At 55.9% G+C, this 20,300-nt stretch overlaps 1 protein-coding gene and 1 pseudogene across 3 annotated transcripts in view; one reads left to right on the top strand and one right to left on the bottom strand.

The window, feature by feature from the left end:
* Positions 1-20,300, bottom strand: part of LOC138844309 (5'-AMP-activated protein kinase subunit gamma-1 pseudogene) — a 55,415-nt pseudogene that overhangs the window by 29,186 nt on the left and 5,929 nt on the right. The gene's annotated exons all lie outside the window — the stretch shown is intronic.
* MYL9 (myosin light chain 9) lies at positions 2,257-7,410 on the top strand. Of its 2 annotated transcripts, none has more exons than XM_002710781.6 (4): positions 2,257-2,314; positions 4,422-4,631; positions 6,061-6,222; positions 6,757-7,410. In XM_002710781.6, exons 2-4 carry the CDS (start codon positions 4,448-4,450, stop codon positions 6,927-6,929), a joined length of 519 nt encoding a protein of 172 aa, XP_002710827.1. In that variant the 5' UTR covers positions 2,257-2,314; positions 4,422-4,447; the 3' UTR covers positions 6,930-7,410. The 2 variants fall into 2 exon arrangements, with proteins under 2 accessions (XP_002710827.1, XP_017197129.2); XM_017341640.4 differs by having other exon boundaries at positions 2,257-2,695.

The following is a 20,300-nucleotide window of genomic DNA, read 5'->3' as shown; positions in this document are numbered from 1 at the left end:
TCTGTAACTCTGTCCTTCAAATAAGTAAATCTTTGGAAAAATAAAAGGCACAGAGCCAATGTTGTGGTGTAGTGGGTAAAGCCACTGCCTGTGACACTGACATCCCATGTGGGCACCAGTTCATGTCCCAGCTACTCCACTTCCGATCCAGCTCCCTGCTGATGGCCTGGGAAAAGACAACGGTGCAGGTATTTGGGCCCCTGCACCCTCGCGAGAGACCAGGATGAAGCTCCCAGCTTCCGGCTTCAGCGGGCCCAGTGCTGGCCGCTTTGTTGTGGCCATCTGGGGAGTGAACCAGGGATGGAAGCACCTTCTCTCTCTCCCTCCCTCCAACTCTTTCAAATAAATAAACAAACTGTACAACCAATGAGCATGAAGGTGAGGAAGTGAGATTCTCGTGCCCTGGACAGGAGTGAAGGAGAACGGAGCAGCCCTCTGGGAGAGTTGCTGACGCCCCTCAAAGGATAGAGAGCACGTGACCCAGCAACCCGCTTCCGGGCTGCACCCCACAGAACTGAAGGGATAACCGCACAGTTACTAAGAGCCAAGGAGTGGGAGAGCCTAGACGTCTGTCCTCTCAGGGACGGACGCAGACAGGATCCGTGGCCACTGAACACAGCAGAATGCTACTCGGCCTTAAAACTGAAGGGGCCTTGGCCCACGCGTGGATGAACCCTGAGGACATCATGTGGGGTGATAAGCCAGCCACAGGACAAATACTGGATGATTCCTCTCGCACAAGATTTCAAAAAGCTCATGGAAAAATTAAAAGACCACCTTATTTTTGTACACACACAAAATTGAAATCTCTGCATATTTTCTTTTTTAAAAAATTGTTTACTTATTTTGAAGGCAGAGTTACAAAGAGAGAGGCCTTCCACACACTGGAATACTTCCATACTCCCAATATGGCTGCAAGGACTGGGGCTGGGCCAGGCCGAAGGCAGGAGCTCCGTCAGAGTCTCCCACGCGGCTACAGGGGCCCAAGCACCTGGGCTGTGCTCTGCTGCTTTCCCAGGCCCAGCAGCAAGGAGCTGGATCGGAAGTGGAGCAGCCAGGACTGGAACCCAGGCCCATATGGGATGCTGGCATTGTAGGCAGTGGCTTAACCTGCTGCATTTTCTTAATACACATTTTCCATGAATCTCTCAAACCTCACATGCAGCCCCTGGAGTAATCAAATCCAGCGAGAGCGAGCCAGCGAGCAGGTGCCAGCGGAGACAGGGAGTTTCTGCCGGGGAAGGATGGTGCACTCGGAACAGAAGCTCCTCCCCACGCCAGCAGGTGCCTGGGCTGGATCCTGGGCCAGAACAATTCCTGTCAACCGCATTCCGTGAACAACGGGCCCAGCCGGGCCAACGCCGTACACGCTGCGGCCTCGCAGACACCTGACAATCTCCTTTTTAGGACGAAACTCACTGAGACGGTCGGGGCTCTCTGGCTGCACCCGCAGCTGCAGACGACAGGCGGGTCTGCATGACTCCTGCCACTTCATTCTAAGTCTGAAATTTCAAACTAAAAAGACTTACAAACTAACTTGTCCCAAACAATTTCTGATCCCCCAAACCCACTCCACCCACAGCCGCCCCCACCCAGCCCCGTCTCCCCGTGGCTCCAGAGACCCCCGGCACAGCACAGCCCCGCACACTGTCCCCCTGCTCCGGGCCCCTCCTGGCCTGCCTGCCCGCCCGCGCTCCGGGAGGTCATCTCCGCCCCGCCAGCTCCCCTCCCCCCGCCGAAGCCTGGAGCCGCTGGGTCAAGGCATTTCCCGCCACAACCACCACAGCCTCCAGAGCGGGGTCTCTGGGTCCCCGCCCCACACGGGCGGCCGCCCTGACACTGCAGGACCCGCAGGAGGACTCCGCCCTCCCCAGGACAGGCTTGGCATCCAGGGGGGAGCTAGAGCTTGGGTCTGAGACAGTAGGGTCCTGGGTGCGCTGCCTGCCCCGCTGCAGAGCAAGGAGCCACCGGAGCGCGCCTTCTCCCCCGCCGCTAGGCCGCTCCCGCTGCCTCCTCTGCCCCAGCACCACCCGCCCTTGAAACTGGAACCCCGGATGACAAGGACCCGCGGGGAAGTTGGGGTCCAGGCACACCTCCGCCCGTCCAGTCTATGGGTCCAGGCCAAATAAGGCCGGGCGGGCCGCCGAGGCCCCGCCCCCGCCGTGCGCATTCTTCTGCCTTGTAAGGCCCGGCCGCCAGGCCCCGCCCCAGCCCCGCCCCCGGACAGAGCCAGACCCGGACCCGGACCCAGCCGCCAGGCCAGCTCCCCCGCGCTCCGGCTCTGCGCTCCCTGCGAACACCTTCTCCGCACCAGGTGGGAGCCCGCCCAGGGCCAGGGCCAGGGTGTCTAGAGCAGGTGGTCTAGACGGTCCGGGCAGGAGATGGAGGGTCTGGGGTCCCCGGGTGGCTAAAAGGGGTTTGAGCCTGTTGGGCAATGGGGGGCTGTTCAGGGTTTGGGGACCCTGTAGTCCAGGCTGCGCCCCTCTGTAAAGGTATTAGAGATGGCCTCGGGGGGCACGGGTGCCAGGGAGGGAGCACAGGATGAAGAAACAGCCCATCCAGGCTGCACACTCCTCCACCAGGGCATCCACAGCCTGGGGCGGGCGGCAGGAGTGGAGACCAGGGACCCTCCCACAGCCAGGGACCACAGCTCCCCCTCTCTGGGCCACCCCTGCGCAGCTGTGCCTGCAGGCAGGTAAGGCCTGCTGAGACCCCTGCAGGACTCACTCCGAGGGGGCTGGACAAGGACTCAAGGCTTGGAGAACTCAGCCTTGAACCAGAGGCTGCTGGCGCTGCCCAGCCCGGGGACTGCTAACTGGGGCCAGGCCTGGTGTGGTGGGAGTTCAGACACCACAGGAGAGAGGTGCCATCTGGTCACAGACAGGCCCAGGACCGGCTGGGTCTGACCCTGGGGTCACGGACCTTCCCCCTGGAGGGACAGATGGTGGCTCCAGGGCTGAGGGCCCTGTTACCCCTGACCCCGTCTCCAGAACAAGCCTGGTCACACACAGTCCTCGGGCCCGCAGCTGCCACAGGCCCGAGGCCAGCCTCTCAGGATGTGGTTTTCCTTTGTTCAGGCCTTGGGAACACCAGGGGCCAAGACTGCGCCCATCCAGCCAAACCTGGCCCCCACCCCTGTCGCAGATACGCCTCTTCCATTCTTGGGCCTGTTTTGCTAACCACGCGGTGGGGCGGCCCTAGGGACCTGCTGAGCCTGGCCAGGAGCCCAGCCCCGGGGTTAAGATCTCGCAGACCCAAGATGACTTGAGGAGAGTTGGGGGTGAAGGCCTGGAAACTGCTCAAGGAGCGCTCACAGCCACACAGGCAGAGGCCTCCTGTGGGCTGGACCGTGGGGTTGAGGGCAGAGCAAAGAAGGGGCAGTCATCCTGGGCCCTCGCAGGCCCCAAGTCTTGGTTCCCCACCTGCATGACGGAGGCAGCAGAAACCACACTGCAGGCTGTGAGTGGAGCAGACTGGAGGGTGCAGGCGCCCCCGTGGCGAGGAGAGACCTGTGGGAGCCCACTGTCAGGACGCACCTAGAAACAGCTCTGCGGGCATGTCCCAGAGCTGGGCTGCAGAACAGACCCGGGAGCAAAGTGGCTGGGGACCAGCCAGAGGCCAGGGTGGCTCAATCACAGGTCACGAGAGGCCGAGGTGCGGCCGCCAGTCAGAGAGGGTCAGGGTTCCCAGAGCCCCGAGGGTGACGCCGAGGGGGCCCAGACTTGCTCTAGGGGAAGGCAAGACCCTTCAAGAGTGTCAAAATGACAGGTGCGGGGCTGGGCCTGGATGGGATGAGAACTGGCTGGGGGCTAAGAGGTTAAGGGGCCAGGTCTGCACAGGGCAACAAGCAGCTGGGGTTTCCAGCGTGGGGGCCTCACGCAGGATGGGCCCTGGGGAGCTCCGGGATCAGTCTGCCACCAACCTGGGGCTGGTCAGGCCCAGGGTTGGAGCAGGCTGTAGAGGCGGACAAGGAATGTCAGGAACGCAGGGCTGCTGATCCAGCCGCTTCCCACGGGGCCAGGGGAGCCTGGAAGGCTGCCCAGGCCAGGCGGGGCCCCAGCTGCCTCCCACGTGTCAGCCCACCTCGGCACTGGACCGAGATGCACAGTGCAAACACTGTCAGGGCTTCAAGAAGATAAAGCCCGTTCATGGCTGGCACCGAGCCCAATCCAAAGTTTGTTACCCAGTCACAGCCAAAATAGCTTACTCTGCACCAGGCACATCTATGAAGCCCTCCTGCTGGGCGCTCCTCATGTCCCTGCTCCCAGATCCGGACTCGGGCTCAGAGCGGGGAGGCGGTTCAGGAGCCCACAGGGCCTGTGCTAGCCTGCTTCCACAAAGGGCTGCCTGGCAGGAGCCCGGAGCGGAAATGCACTCTGTGCGAGGCAGGAAGGTTCCCTATCCTGGCCCTCTTCTTGCAGGGAAGCCCCACCCACCTGAAGCCAAGATGTCCAGCAAGCGGGCCAAGGCCAAGACCACAAAGAAGCGGCCACAGCGGGCCACGTCCAATGTCTTCGCCATGTTTGACCAGTCCCAGATCCAGGAGTTCAAGGAGGCCTTCAACATGATCGACCAGAACCGTGACGGCTTCATTGACAAGGAGGACCTGCACGACATGCTGGCCTCGCTGGGTACGCAGGGCTAGGCCTGGGTGGGCCAGGGACCTCCGGCACGTGGAGAGCACAGGTCCCACCCGAGGGGGTGGCTGCGGCTGCCGTGTCCGTTTCACAGACAGGGAGACCGAGGTACCATGCAAGGTTGGAACCTGTGGAGACCGACCCGAGTGGGACTGGCTAGTGCAGATCTGTGCAGCATTTCAGTCTTAGAAAGGGCTCAGCCGCCAAGGGACAGCTTGGGGAAACTGAGGCCCAGGGGGGATGTCACCCCCACCGCAGTGACTTCCCCCAGCATGTTAGCTCAGGAATCACGTCCAGTTCACGGAGGCCGAGGCGAGGCCTGGCCCCGTTGCTCCCCGGGTGCTAGCCACAGACAACCAGACAGCACCCTCAGCCCCAGCCCCTGGCACAGCCCTGCCCACTTCCCTCCTGCTTAACGGATCGGGGCCCTCGTGTCCCCACAAAGCGTCTGGTGGGGCCCGGGCAACCCTGAGTGGAGGGCTGCCACGGACCACCGTCCTCTCCCTCGGGCCCAGCTTCTCCCAGCTTCAGCCCACATTCACGGAAGATTCCTCCCCCATGGCCCTGGCAGTGGACTCCAGGGCTCCCACACGGTGACTGCCCCAGGTGCTGCACTGGGACCCAAATGTCACAGCCCCTCCTCATGGGTGAGGGGTTGAGGCTCAGAGGAGACAAGGACCTGAAGACTCGATCACTTTTGCAAGGCAGCGCCCCGCCCATGAGGCCCTGGACCACAGGAAAACTGTTGTAGCCCAAGTTGGGGTCTGCAGACCTATCACGGCTCCAGTGAGAAATGTCACACCCAGGTTAGGAGAGACAAGAACAGCAGATAAAATACTAATAAGCCCTGAAGCTGTCATCCTAAACTTCAGAGTGGTCCTCTTGGATAGGTGGGCTTTCCCAACGAGGAAATGGGCTCAGAGAGGTTGAGTGATCAGCCTGAGGTCATACAGCGACTAAATGGTAGAGCTGTGAACCCAGAAATGGATTCCTGAGTCCAAGGGTTGGGCCAGCCACTGTGACGAGCACGCAGCCCTTATGGTGTTTGTGTTCACGGTTCTCAGGATAGGGGAAGCTGAGGCATGGAGGTGGGATTCAAACCCCAGCCTGCGAGAGGTGAAAAGGCAGCGATTCAACTGCTTCTGGGAACGTGCCTCACACGTGGGGCCGGGCTGCCTGGCTCCGAGTGCCGGCTGTGTGCCTCAGGCAGGGCTCAGCACGCCGGCCCCACGGGGTGGTCAGAGTCAAACGCAGAGAGGCAGGTGCACGCGGACACAGCAGTAGGCCCCGGCGGTCGCTGCGACCCCCTCTTCAGGGGGCACTGCCCGGCTCTGCCACCCCGACCAGAGGACTGTGTGTGCCGGGTGCACAGGGAGGGCGTGGAGAGGCGGGGACAGCAGCATAAATGGCACACTTGCCCCAGGGAAAAACCCCACGGACGAATACCTGGAGGGCATGATGAGCGAGGCGCCGGGGCCCATCAACTTCACCATGTTCCTCACCATGTTCGGGGAGAAGCTGAACGGCACCGACCCCGAGGACGTCATCCGCAACGCCTTCGCCTGCTTTGATGAGGAGGCCTCAGGTCAGCGCGGCCGGGCGAGGCGGGGGGGGGGGGGGGCCGGGCATCCCTGGGTGTGGGCGTGCCCCACCTTCTGTTGCCAGAACACCACAAGTCCCACCACGGCTTCCTGCTGTCCCCCCAAAATGCCAGACCCAGGCGGCCCATGTCCACGAAGGCTTCCTACCCCTGACTGCTCCTGGTCTGCCATCAGGGTGCAGAATCCAGCCCACGCTCGGGTCTTCCCAAAGCCTGTCCCCCAGCCAGTTTCCCTGGGGACGCACACAGCGATGGCCGGAGCCCTGACATCTCACAGGGCCCTAGGCAGCCACCCACCCGACTTCCTCCAGGCTGGCAGACTTCCTTCTCCACCTGCCAGATCAAGCAGGCGCAGGGACTCGAGCACCTTGCCCAAGGCCCCACAGCTCCCAAGACGTGGGACCAGTGTTCAAACGCAGGCAGTGGGACGTCCTGGGCCCTCCCCACCGGGAGGCTGCAAGGGCTGCTGGGCGCCCAGGGCCAGGGGACCCTGCCCTGACGGACCCAGGCCCACCCCAGGCTTCATACACGAGGACCACCTGCGGGAGCTGCTCACCACCATGGGGGACCGCTTCACAGACGAGGAGGTGGACGAGATGTACCGCGAGGCGCCCATCGACAAGAAGGGCAACTTCAACTACGTGGAGTTCACCCGCATCCTCAAACACGGTGCCAAGGACAAGGACGACTGAGCCCTCGGCACCTGGCCCCTCCCACGAGCCCCCTCCCCCCTGCCCCCATGCACTTCTGCACCTGCGCCACCCCACAGCCCTCCAGGACACGCTCAGCACCATTCCTGCCAGGGCTGGGGTCGCAGCTCCCATGGAGGGCCCCGGCCAGGGGAAGCGCAGTACCGGGCAAGGGCACAGGCCGGCCACGCCGAGGCAGGCGCCGCACCCCTCCAGGGAAGGGCCACCCTTGGGGAGACAGACCAGGAGGCCCAGGGGAGAGCCCTGGGAGAGAGCTGGGGCCTGCCCACCCCTGGGCTGCCCAAGGGAGGAAGGAGCCCTGCGTCCTTGGGTCCAACACGTCACTGCACCCCTCACAGTTTCCCTCCCCATGCCCTGTGGGCCCCCAGAGCACAGTGCACGCCCCCAGGGAGGGGGCTCACAGGGGCTTGTCCGGGATGTTTGTCCCCGGGGAGGCGGGGTCTCCAATAGAAGCTGAGCACTGCTTCCGCGTCTGGGTGTCTGTGGCTGGGGAGGGAGGACGGCAGCCCTGTGCCCTGATACCCCCCAGGCTCCCTCCCCGGCCGGGGAGGACGTGGATACTCCAGCCGGGGGTCCCTGAGCCCCAGGAGCAGAGTCCTCCGCAGAGGGGGCTCCGTGCTCAGCTGAGACCAGACCAGCAGGGGCAACCGACAGCGGGGAAGAGGACTTGTCGCCTTCTTAGGGCCCATAGGAGGGAGAGGCAGAGTGGGAGGACCCACAGGAATTGCCACAGACAAGGCCGCAGGCAGCTGTGGGCCTCAGGACAGGTCAAGGTCACACTCCCTGAGGCCCAGAACCCGCATCTCTGAGTCGCTTCAGTGCTCTGGGAGGGCAGGGGTCCTGGAAGCATGGGGGGCTCTGAGGGCAGTGGGAGGAGCGTTGCAGTCACTCGGGTGGAGGTGGGGTGCGCAGTCACCAGCTCAGACAGACCTCGGCCCTGTGCAGCTCACCTCTGCACCAGGGGGCCAGGGTCCCTGCTGTGCGCCACTGACAGCCGTGCTGGGCATCAGAGGGGCTCAGGTACCTGCTGAGGACCCGGGCAGAGAAGGGCGAGCACTGGCTCAAGTCCCCCTGTGGGGCCGGGCCACGGGGAGGGCAGGACATGTCCCAGCGGCCCGCAGCAGAGGTCAACAGGTTGCCCAGAGCCAGCCGTGCACACGTGGCAGAGGCCCAGGAGGCCCTGTCACAGCCCCGGGAGACACCACTCCACGGCGCCAGGCTGAGCCCCACAGGCCCCTGACCTCGACTCCAGATGGGGCCAGCCCCAGAGGGGTTTCAAACCAGGCCCAAAACTGTCCCAGCCTTGCCCCAGCCACACTCAACCCCGTCCCCAGGCTGTGGCCTCCAGGGCCCAGGGCTGCCCTTAGCCTTCATCCCCTCACACACTGCTGCCAGCCCTGAGAGCCCAGGGGACAAGGAGGACACTCCCAGAGCACTGGGTACACACACCCAACACCAGGGTCCCAGAACCCTCTTGGCAGAGCCAGAGAGGCCCCAAGGGCCTTCCCGGGGGAAGGCAGGAACACGTCCTAAGCCCTGTGTGCAGTCTCGTCCCAGGCCTTCTCCCCTCCAGCCCCGATAGACGGGCTCGCATCATCGGGTGGAGGGGAGAGGAGGGAATGGGCACAGCCCCATCCCTTCAGAGCCGGGGGAGGGGGCGCCTGGTCCCTGTAGAGGGAGGCAGGGCAGCACCACTGCGCCACGATGCGGCCTCAGACACAGGAGCCTTTCAAAAAGAAAGCAAAGGTGGGAGACAGGGATCCACAGTGGGACGAGACAGAGAACCCAGAGGCAGACACAAGTTGTGTCCAGCTTGCTTTGCTGGTGAAAATGGACGTCCGTGGACCTCCCGCCTCTTCCCCACAAAGAAAGGACTGTGGCCTACACTTCCCACCTTGTCAAAATCAGGCCCCAATGGTTCGTGGCCTGAAGTATAAAACATATAATTACCAGACACTTAGACAAAAACATAAGGATCTCTGGAACCTAGGACAACAGTTTTTGGAACATGGTCCATGAAAGGAAAAACTGACAAATGACTTCATGAAAATTAAAAACTCTTCCTCTGTGAGATCCTATATAGAGAATAACAAGACAAACTACAGGGGGCTGGCACCGTGGCTCACTTGGTTAATCCTCTGCCTGTGGCACCAGGTTCTAGTCCCAGTTGCTCCTCTTCCAGTCCAGCTCTCTGCTGTGGCCCGGGAAGGCAGTGCAGGATGGCCCAAGTGCTTGGGCCCTGCACCCGCATGGGAGACCAGGAGAAGCACCTGGCTCCTGGCTTCGGATCAGCATAGCTCCGGCCGTAGTGGCCATTTGGGGGGGTAAATCAACGGAAGGAAGACCTTTCTCTCTGTCACTCTCTCACTGTCTGTCAAATTTAAAAAAAAAGAAAAGAAAAAAGAAACGAAACTACAGACTAGGAGGAAATATGTGCAGGCCACGTATCTGACCAAGGCCTTACTTACTACAAACTCAACATTAAAAAACAAGCATTCAGGGGCTGGTGCTACGGCATAGCGGGTAGAGCTGCCGCCTACAGTGCCAGCATCCCATATGGGCGCCGGTTCGTGTCGCAGCTGCTCCACTTCCAATCCAGCTCTCTGCTATGGCCCGGGAAAGCAGAAGATGGTCCAGGTCCTTGGGCCCCTGCACCTGCTTGGGAGACCTGGAAGAAGCTCCTGGCTCCTGGCTTCAGATCAGCTCAGTTCTGGCCATTGTGGCCAACTGGGGAATAAAACCAACAGATAGAAGACATTCATTCTCTCTCTCTCTCTCTCTCTCTCTCTCTCTCTCTCTCTGCATCTCCTCCCTGTGCAATTCTTTCAAATAAATAAATAAATCTTAAAAAGAAAAAAGGCAAGCATTCAGAGGCCAGCGGGTTAAGTCACTCTGGGTTAAGCCAGTGTCTGCAGTGCTGGCATCCCATGTGGGTGCCAGCTCAAGTCCCAGCTGCTCTGCTTCTGATCCAGCTCCCTGCTATGGCCTGGGAAAGCAGCAGAAGATGGCCCAAGTCCTTGAGCCCCTGCCTTCACATGAGAGACCTGGAAGAAGCTCCTGGCTCCTGCCTTTGGACTGGCCTTTGGCCACTGTGGCCATTTGGAGAGTGAACCAGAGGATGGAAGACTGATTTTCCTTCTCTCTCTTCTTTCAAATAAATAGTTAAGAAAGAAAGCAAGCCACACCTCAACACATCATAGAAAAACTCCAAAAATACAGAAAGAATCTTAGAAGCAACTGTTAGAGTAAAAGTTGATTTCTCCATGATGGCAATGTATAAGACAGTGGCTTTTTTCCCCTAAAGATTTATTGATTTGAAAGGTGAGTTACATGGAGGGAGGGGGGAAGGGAGGAAGAGAGAGCGAGCGAGTGATTGAGCTTCCATCTACTGGTTTACTCCCCAGACGGCTGCAACGGCTGGGGCTGGGCCAGGCCAAAGCCCGGAGCCTGGAACTCCATCAGAGTATCCACGTGGTGGAAGGGGACAAGGACTCGGGCCATCTTCCGCTGCTTTCCCTGGCAGGTTAGCAGGGCGCTGGATCGGAAGTGGAGCAGTTGGGACTCAAAACAGTAACCATATGGGATGCTGGCAACACAGGCAGCAGCTTAACCCACTGCACCACAACACTGGCCCCAAAGACAGTGGCTGACACCAATAAAATGAAGACACCAATAAAAACACATATTTTCATGGATGGAGCACCCCAATTTAAAAGGTACCCATTCTATCTAAGTCATGTATAAATTCTGGATAACTCCAATTTACATTCCAGCAAGTATTCTTTTTGAAAAATATTATCTTAAAGAATACATAGAGGGGCCAGCACTGTGGTGGAGTTAAGCCTCTGCCTGCAGTGCCGGCATCCCCTGTGTTGAGTTCGAGCCCCATTTGCTCCACTTTCGATCCAGCTCTCTGCTCACAGCCTGGGAAAGCAGTGGAAGATGGCCCAAGTGAGCCATGGCGCTGGCCCCAAAAATCTGAGAGAGAGAGAGAGAATGAATATGAATGTTTTAAAAAAAATAAAGAGGTCGGTGCCGTGGCTCAATAGGCTAATCCTCCACCTAGCGGCGCCGGCACACCGGGTTCTAGTCCAGGTTGGGGCGCCGGATTCTGTCCCAGTTGTCCCTCTTCCAGGCCAGCTCTCTGCTGTGGCCCAGGAAGGCAGTGGAGGATGGCCCAAGTGCTTGGGCCCTGCACCCCATGGGAGACCAGGATAAGTACCTGGCTCCTGCCATCGGATCAGCGCGGTGCGCCGGCCGCAGCACGCCAGCCACGGCAGCCATTGGAGGGTGAACCAACGGCAAAAGGAAGACCTTTCTCTTTGTCTCTCTCTCTCTCACTATCCACTCTGCCTGTCAAAAAAAAAAAAAAAAAATAGAGAAGAGTAAAAATCCACAAATCGGGGCCAGCACCGTGGCACAGTAGGTTAATCCTCTGCCTGCAGTGCCGGCATTTCATATGGGCACCGGTTTTAGTCCTGGCTGCTCCTCTTCCAATCTAGCTTTCTGCTATGCCTGAGAGAGCAGTGGAGGATGGCCCAATTGCTTGGGCCTTGCACCCACATGGGAGACCAGGAGGAAGCGCCTGGCTCCTGGCTTCGGATCGGCACAGCTCCAGCAATTGCGGCCATTTGGGGAGTGAACCAACGGAAGGAAGACCTTTCTGTCTGTCTCTCCCTCTCTAACTCTACCTCTCAAATAAATAAATAAATAAAATCTTTAAAAAGAAATAAGACCCACAAATCACCATGTCAACTTCTAAAAAGAATAGAGAAGACTTGCCGGCGCCGTGGCTCACAAGGCTAATCCTCCACCTAGCGGCGCCGGCACACCGGGTTCTAGTCCCGGTCGGGGCGCTGGATTCTGTTCCGGTTGCCCCTCTTCCAGGCCAGCTCTCTGCTGTGGCCAGGGAGTGCAGTGGAGGGTCGCCCGAGTGCTTGGGCCCTGCACCCCATGGGAGACCAGGAAAAGCACCTGGCTCCTGCCATCAGATCAGCACGGTGCGCCGGCCGCAGCGTGCCAGCCGCGGCGGCCATTGGAGGGTGAACCAATGGCAAAGGAAGACCTTTTTCTCTGTCTGTCTCTCTCTCTCACTGTCCACTCTGCCTGTCCAAAAAAAAAAAAAAAAAGAAGAAAGAAAGGAAGGAAGGAAGGAAGAAGACTTCCCTTTTGAAAAATCAAGAAACATTATGATGCCATGATAATAAACAAGACTTACTACTCTAGTGGCAAATATTGTGGCACAGTGGGTTAAGCTGCCCCCTACAACACTGGCATCCCATGAGCACCAGTTCAAGTCCCAGCTGTGCCACTTCCAATCCAACTCCCTGCTGATGCACCTGGGAAAGCAGTGTAAGATGGCCAAGCGGGAGACCTGGATGGAGTTCCAGGTTCCTAGCTTGGCCTGGCCCAGCACCGACCATTGCTGCCAGGTGGAGAGTGACCAGTGGATGGAAGCTCTCTCCTCTCTCTAACTCTGCCTTACAAATCCCACATCATAATGCCACTGGAGTCCCAGCTGTGGTCCTTCTGAGCCAGCTTCCTGCTACTGCACCTGGGAGTCTCTGCCACCTCCACGGGAGACCTGGAAGGGATTCTGGGCTCCTGGCTTCAGTCTCGCCCAGCCCTGCCTGCTGCAAGCATTTAGAGAGACCCAGCAAATCGAAGATCTTTTTCTTTTATTTCTTTCCTTCCTTCCTTTTTCCTTATATCTTTCTCTATTTCAAGTAGATGAAAATAAACACTGGGAAAAAAAAAAAAAAGACATCACTTGGAATGCCCCATCCCATATCGGAGTGCCAGGGTTCCCAACTCTGCTCATGATTCCAGCTTCTTGCTAACTCACACCTTGAGAGGCATCAGGCAACGGCTGAAGGAGTTGGGTTCCTGCCATCTTGGGAAACCAGGATGGCGTTCCTGGCTCCTGGCTTCAGCCTGGCCCAGCTCTGGCTGCTATAGGCATTTGGGAAGTCAACCACTGGATAGAAGATCTTGGCCGCCCTTCCCCACCCCCTGCCTTTCAAGTAGATGAAACAAAACAATCATTTAATGTGACATTTCACAGTATTAAGTTGTTGTTTTTTTAATATTTACTTGAAAGGCAGAGTTAGGGAGAGAGAGAGGGAGAGAGGGAGGGAGGGAGGGAGGGAGGGATGGGGTGGGTGGAGAGAGAGAGAAGTCTTTCATCCACTGGTTCACTCCCACATAGGTCAGAGGCCCAAGTACTGTGTCTCCTCCACTGCTTTCCCAGGCACATAAGCAGGGATCTGGATCGGAAGTGGAGCAGCTGGGACTTGAACTGGCGCCCAAATGGGATTTTGGTGTCAAAGGTGGTAGCTTACCCCACTGTGACACACCGCCAACCCCTTCACAAGCTTTTTTAATAAATTTATTGAAACTCAATAAGCTTTTCTAAAATTCTGACAAACTTCTAGACCAGTTATCTGCATGTACTATACATCAAGGCAAAAAAAATACTCGAAGTCTTTTATTACTTTCCATATTTGTGTTTTTACTTCGACTTTGTAGAAACATCAGATGCTTCCCTGTAGACAAGCTACTGTCTGGTTCAAAGACCTGTCACAGTGACTGATACAGTCGGATATTGATATCATTCCTGTTATAGACTAAGATTTATTTATTAGAAAGGCAGATGACATAGAGAAGGAGACACACAGAAAGATCTCCAATCTGTTGGTTCACTCCCCCAACGGCTGCTATGGCTGGGGTGGGCCAGGCCAAAGGCAGGAACCGGGAGCTCCATCCTGGTCTCCCATGTGGTGGCAGGAGTCCAAGCACTTGGGCCACCATGTACCGCCTTCCCAGGTGCATTAGCGGCGAGCTGGGTGAGAAACCAGAGCTCCAACACGGGACACCAGCTGTGTCACATCGGCTCCTCCTCAGTGTGGTCTTTTTTTTTTTTTTTTTTTTTTTAAGATTTATTTATTTACTTGAAAGCAGAGTTACACAGAGAGAGAAGGAGAGGCAGAGAGAGAGGTCTTCCATCCACTGGTTCACTCCCCAGATGGCTGCAACGGCCAGAGCTACACTGATCTGAAGCCAGGAGTTGCTTCCAGGTCTCCCACATGGGTGCAGGGGCCCAAGGACTTGGGCCATCTTCTACTGCTTTCCCAGACTATCAGCAGAGAGCTGGATCCGAAGTAGAGCAGCCGGAAATCAAACTGGCACCCATATGGGATGCCGGCACTGCAGGCAGCGGCTTTACCTGCTACGCCACAGCATCGGCCCCCTCAGTGTGGTCTTAATCATCCACAGCAACTATAACTTTTAACCAAATTTTATCTCGCAGAAAACTGTCATGTGCAAATGTATCAGCTGATCAGCAAAGCACAACCAACATAATCCACCTAACAGAGCCACACACATCACCTCTCTACATTCCTAAAGTACAGAGGGAACACTGTTGTTAACATGACCCCAAAGTACAGCTACTCTGAGGTAGAAAAGAAAGGCACACACACATTAACACGATGCTTCATAGCCAGTCGTGCAATTTTATATCTCCCTTAGAAATGACCCAAATACACATTTATCCTTTCATTAATTTGACTTAAAATTCATTCAGGGGTGGGCACTAAGACATTAATAGTAATTAAGACATCAGTTGAGAGGCCGGCATTGTGGTGTAGCGGGTTAAGCCATTGCCTTGAACACCAGCATCCATATGGGTGCCACTTCACGTCCCAGCTGCCCCACTTTTGGTCCAGCTCCCTGCCAACACGCCGAGAAAAACAGAAGACGACGGCCCAAGTAGTTGGGCCCCTTGCCACTCATGTGGGGGACTCAGAGAAAGCTCCTGGATTCAGCCTGGCCCAGCCCTGGCTGTTGTGGCCATCTGGGGAGCGAACCGGAGGATGGGAGATCCCTAACTCTGCCTTTCAAATAAATGCTTAAAAAAAAAAAAGACTTCAGTTGGATCACCCGCATCCTGTGTCGGAGCACCTATTTAAGTCTTAAGAACTCTGTTTCTGATACGGCTTCCTCTAACACACCCAGAGAGCAAAAGATGTTGTCTCAAACACCCGAGTCCTTGCCACCCATGTGGGAGACTGGATGGACTTCCTGGCTCTCAGCCGCAGCCGCAGCCCCAGCCCCCTCCCAGCCCCCTCCTAGCCACTGTAGCAATTTAGGAAGTGAAGCACAGAACAGCCTCACTCTCTCTCTCTCTCTCTCTCTCCCTTTAGCAAAAACTAGCTTAGGAGCAGGTATGATGGTACAGTGGGTCAGGCTGCCCGCATCCCATTTCTAAGGGTCTGGTTCCAGTCCTGGCTACTCCACGCTCCCAGTGCTGCTTCCTGCAGATGCACTTGGGAAGGTAGCAGATAATGTCCCAAGTGCTTATTTTCCTGCCACCCACACAGGAGAGCCAGATGGAGTTCCTGGTTCTGGGGGCTTTGGCCTGGCCCAGCCCTGGCTGCTAAAGGCATTTGAGAGAATGAACCAGCAGATGGAATATCTCTCCATCTCTTTCTCTGTTTCTATCTCCCTTTCAAGTAAAAATTTTTTTTAGAAATAATTTAGAGGGGCCAGAGCTGTGCCGTAACAGGTTAAGCTGCGGCCTACAGCACTGGCATCTCATATGGGCACCGGTTGGAATCTCAGCTGCTTCACTTCCGATCCAGCTCCCTGCTAATGGCCTGGGAAAGCAGGGAGCCCTTGCACCCACATGGGAGACCCGGAAAAAGCTCCTGGCTCCTGGCTTTGGCCTGGCCCAGTCCTGCCTGTTGCGGCCATCTGAGGAGTGAGCCAGCAGATGAAAGATCTCTCTCTCTTCCCCCATCCCTCTATCTAATTCTACCCTTCAAATAAATAAAATAAATAAATATTAAAAGAAAAATTTACAAAAGTTTTAAAGCAGGCAGGTGAAATAAAAATCTACAGAATTACCTTCAGCCTATATGAATACACTATGTATGAAACATAAGTTAATTTTTACATTTGGGTCTCATTCCCAATATATCTCATTGTATGTTTGAAAATATTGCAAAATCAAAAAAATCTAGAATTTGAAACATTCTGGTCCCCAGCATGTTGGAATGAAGAAAATTCAATCTGGGGCCGGCGCTGTGGCACAGTGGGTTAAAACCCCAGCCCGCAGTGCCGGCATCCCATATGGGCACCAGTTCAAGTCCTGGCTGTTCCACTTCCAATCCAGCTCTCTGCCATGGCCTGGGAAAGCAGTGGAGGATGCTCAGAGTGCTTGGGTCCCTGCACCCACATGGAGACCCAGAGGAGGCTCTTGGCTCAGCTCTGGCAGTTGTGGCCATTTGGGGAGCGAACCAGCAGATGGAAAGACCTCTCTCTTTCTTGCTTTATCTCTATCCGTAACTCTGTGTTTTGTTGTTATTTAAGATTTATTTATTTACTTGAAAGTCAGAGTTACACCGAGAGAGAAGGAGAGGCAGAGAAAAGGAAAGGCAGAGAGAGAGAGAGGTCTTCCATCCACTGGTTCACACACCAATTGGCCGCAACAGCCAGAGCTGTGCCGATCCAAAGCCAGGAGCCAGGAGCTTCCTCTGGGTCTCCCACATGAGTACAGGGATCCAAGGACTTGGGCCATCTTCTACTGCTTTCCCAGGCCATAGCAGAGAGCTGGATCGGAAGTGGAGCAGCCGGGACTCAAATCGGCACCCATATGGGATGCTGGCACTGCAGGTGGCAGCCTTACCCGCTACACCACAGTACTAGCTCCTTTAACTTTTTCAAGTAAATAAAATAAATTTTTAAAAAAAGAATATTTAGTCTGTACATAATAAAACATACTGAATTTGTTGGCAAATACATACAGTATTGTAACTACAGCAAAAGCCCCCACCAAAAAACAAACAAAAAAAAAACAATGAAACCTGACACAAGCTGCACAGTGCATCCTGTGGAGATGTCATGTGTTGCTACACTTCGCCATTAGGGGTCGCCCAAGATCACGCAGCCAATTCCAGACAGGGTTCCCAGCACAGACGCCAATCACCCCTTAGAGACCTCTAAGGTCCCCCTAGCGGACAGGTGCCTCTAGCTCTAAGATGCTGAACTGTCCTGTCAAGGAGCCCAGAGTCCCAGGCCCCTGGAGCCCTCCAGAACGTACATTTTCCAGTGTGGAGTACTGAGAGCCACAGCCTGCACATCTCTTCACCCACGACATGAGCGCTTGTACAGGGCAGCAGGGAAACTGCAGGACACAGCTACTACAGAGGGGGCAAACCAGGGTGAGCACCTGGTGCAGCTGTCCGGAGGCTGCTGGGGACGCCCACATCAGAGTGTCGAGGTTCAAGTCCTGGCTCATTTCCAATTCTAGTTTCTTGCCGATGCGAACCCTGGGAGGTAGCAGGTAACGGTTCCAGTGCATGGGTGCCTGCTACTCATGTGGGAGTCACAGCGGAGTTCCAGGCTCCTGGATTTGGGCCTGATCCTGCAATAAGCCCCGTTACAGGTATCTGGGGATTCAATCAGAGGATGGAAAATATTTCTCTTCCTCTGCCTTTCAAATCAATAAATTTAGAATTTTTTAAATAAGAAAAAAACCAAGAAGGTGGCAGGGCCGGCATTGTGGTGCTGGATAGAACTCTGGGACACCCGCATTGTACATGGTACATGTACATGTACATTGTACTCTGCTTCTGATCCAGCGTCTTCTAATGCACCTGGGAAGGCAGTGGATGATGGCCCAAGCGCTCCAGTCCCTGCCACCCACATCGGAGACCTGGACGGAGTTCTAGGCTCTTGGCCTCAGCCTGGCCCAGCTCTGGCTGATAGGCCCATCTGGGGAATGAACCAGCAGATGGAAGTACTCACTAGCTCGCTCTCCCCACCCCCATCACTCTGCCTTTTGAATACTTTTTTTTTTTTTTTTGCGGTTAAGCTTATGATTATACAATAAACTGAAAATTAAAAGAAAAAGAAAGGAATGAGGAGGGAGAGTGGGAACATGGGTGGGAGGGAGAGCAGGGTGAGAAGTATCACTGTGCTCCTAAATCTGTATTTATGAAACACATGAAATTTGTTCACCTTATATAAATAAAAAATGAAAAGAAAAAAAGAACCCCAAGACAGTCCCATTAGTATCAGAATGGCTACTACTAAGGAAGCTGTACAGGGCCTTTGGTGCAAAACCTCATTTCTGTCAACTGCTGATGTTCACCCATCTTCCTGCCAGGGCGACCGGAGATCAGTGACTCCTTTCTCTTCTGCTTTCCCAAACTCGTACACATGCCTCACAGTGGGAAAATATAGACCAAGAACTTGCTGATGCGGTAAACTGGGAAACAAAACTTTTAGCTTTCCAGTCCTACAATGCACAATGAACCTTAGTGGGTCAAGGCTATTCACAAAAACTAATAGAAAAACATCCAGCATAGATGTCACGCTTCATAATCCACAGCCAGAACCAAAACTGGAATCACCGCTCATTCCTCCACAGTATCTCCATCGCGGCGACTTCCCTTCAGAGACGGTCAGTGTGCCGCCTTCTCCACTCTGTGTTTTTCTGCTCCTTCTTGTAATCCAGCTTCTTGTTCATGGAAAGTAACGTCTCTCACACCTCATCTTCTAAAGAGCCACTTTCCAGAGTTCAAATAACATTGTGGAGGCTGCATGATGTTGAAGGAGAGAAAGGGTGCCATCTGAAGGCATTCTGAAGTGTCTCTAAGACAATAAAGTGGCTGGCAGTCAGGATCGTATCTCCAGAGTCACAAAACTCAAAAGAGCTCCTACTAAAACACCTGCATGGGAGAGGGTGTGGGCTCTGGGACCAGTAACCCTGGTGCGAATCTGTGGTGCTCCACTACGCTGCAGGATAGCATGAGGCAAGAGATTCAACCTCTCTGAGGCTCCACTTCCTCTGCTTCACTTCCTCACTCCAGCTCCTGTCTCCAGCTTCCTGCAATGCACACCCTGGAAGGCGGCAGTAATAGCTCAAGTACTTAGCTTGAATACTGTTTAAAGTATTCAAGTATTGCAGATAAACAGGATATCATCCACGCTTTATAGTGAAGCAGTTGGGGCTCAAAGGGATAGAGCAGCCCATGGAGGACCACACCTCTAGGAAACAGAGTTAAAACAGGGGGGTCAGACTCCTGCACCTGCTTGATCTCCCAACCCTCAGACGGGGCAGGAGAGCGTCGGAGGGAGGGGTTACAGAGGAAGGGCTGCCCCTCCCAAGATGCTCTGTGTCTGCAGAGGCCATCCCTCCTCCTCCACTGAGCTGGACACTGAGGGTGGCCTCCGCTTGGCCCTCCCTTCCCAGTAGGACCAAAGAGTCTGTTCATTCACTCAGCAAGCGCTCCGCACCACTTTCAGGAATCTCATCCTTGGTTCTTGAATACGACTTCTCCCATCCTGGTCCTACGCCCTCACGCACTGTTTCCCATCCTCTCCTCAAACTCTTGGTCCCCAGACCAGACTCCCACCCAGGATCGCAGGCTCATCCCACTCTCCCAGCCTGGCGGGGAACTCTTTCGTGTGGACGTTACGGGGCCACAGTGATGGTGATTTTATAAACAGAAGTATAACTCATGTATCTAAAAATGCAGAGGTGGGCCTTTGGCCTAGCAGTTAGCCTACCTATTAGGATACCCGTGTAGCTTGTGGCCAGTCTGTTACGCCTCTGCCTGCGACAACGGCATCCCACGTGGGCTCTGGCTCCAGTCCCAGCTGCTCTGCTTCCCAGCCAGCTCCCCGCCTAAAGCACCGGAGGATGGCTCAAGGGCTTGGGTCCCTGCACCCATGTGGGAAAATCAGTCGCAGTTCCCAGTTCTCAGCTTTGGCCTGGCCCAGCCGGCTGTTACAGCCATTTGGGGAGTGAACCAGCAGATGGAAGCTTGCTCACTCTCTCTCTCCCTCATTCTCTGTGTCTCTCCCTCTCTATAACTCGGCCTTTCAAATAAACAAATCTTTAAAAAACTTAGAGAGCGCTCTCCCGTGGCTGCTTCACTCCTCAAAAGCTCTCACATCGGGAGCTGGGCCAGGCTAACGGCAGGAACCCAGAACTCGATGCAGGCTTCCCACCCACGTGGGTGGCAGGAACCCAAGTACTGCGTCACCACCTCTGCCCAGCATTCCCCTGACCCAGCCCCGGCTGTGGAGGGCACCTGGGAGTGAGCCAGGGGGGAGGACCTCTCACTCTGTCACGCGGCCTTTCAAATAAATTAACTTTAAAAAGGGAGACAGCAACCTCGGGAGCAGACTCACAAGTTCTGTATTTGGTGTTGGATGAACCGGCTGGAGAAAGGCAGACTCGTCAATTGAGGGTGTTAGGACCACGAGGAGGCCATCGAGGAAAGAACTGAAGACCCTGCCTCACCGCAGGCACCTAACTGGGCTACCGGAGACGCCGGCGTT

This window comes from Oryctolagus cuniculus, chromosome 11, assembly GCF_051225735.1.
Source record: "Oryctolagus cuniculus isolate XC-2025 breed Fujian yellow rabbit chromosome 11, ASM5122573v1, whole genome shotgun sequence".
Classification (NCBI taxonomy): domain Eukaryota; kingdom Metazoa; phylum Chordata; class Mammalia; order Lagomorpha; family Leporidae; genus Oryctolagus; species Oryctolagus cuniculus.
This window is presented reverse-complemented; position numbering and strand designations above follow the sequence as displayed.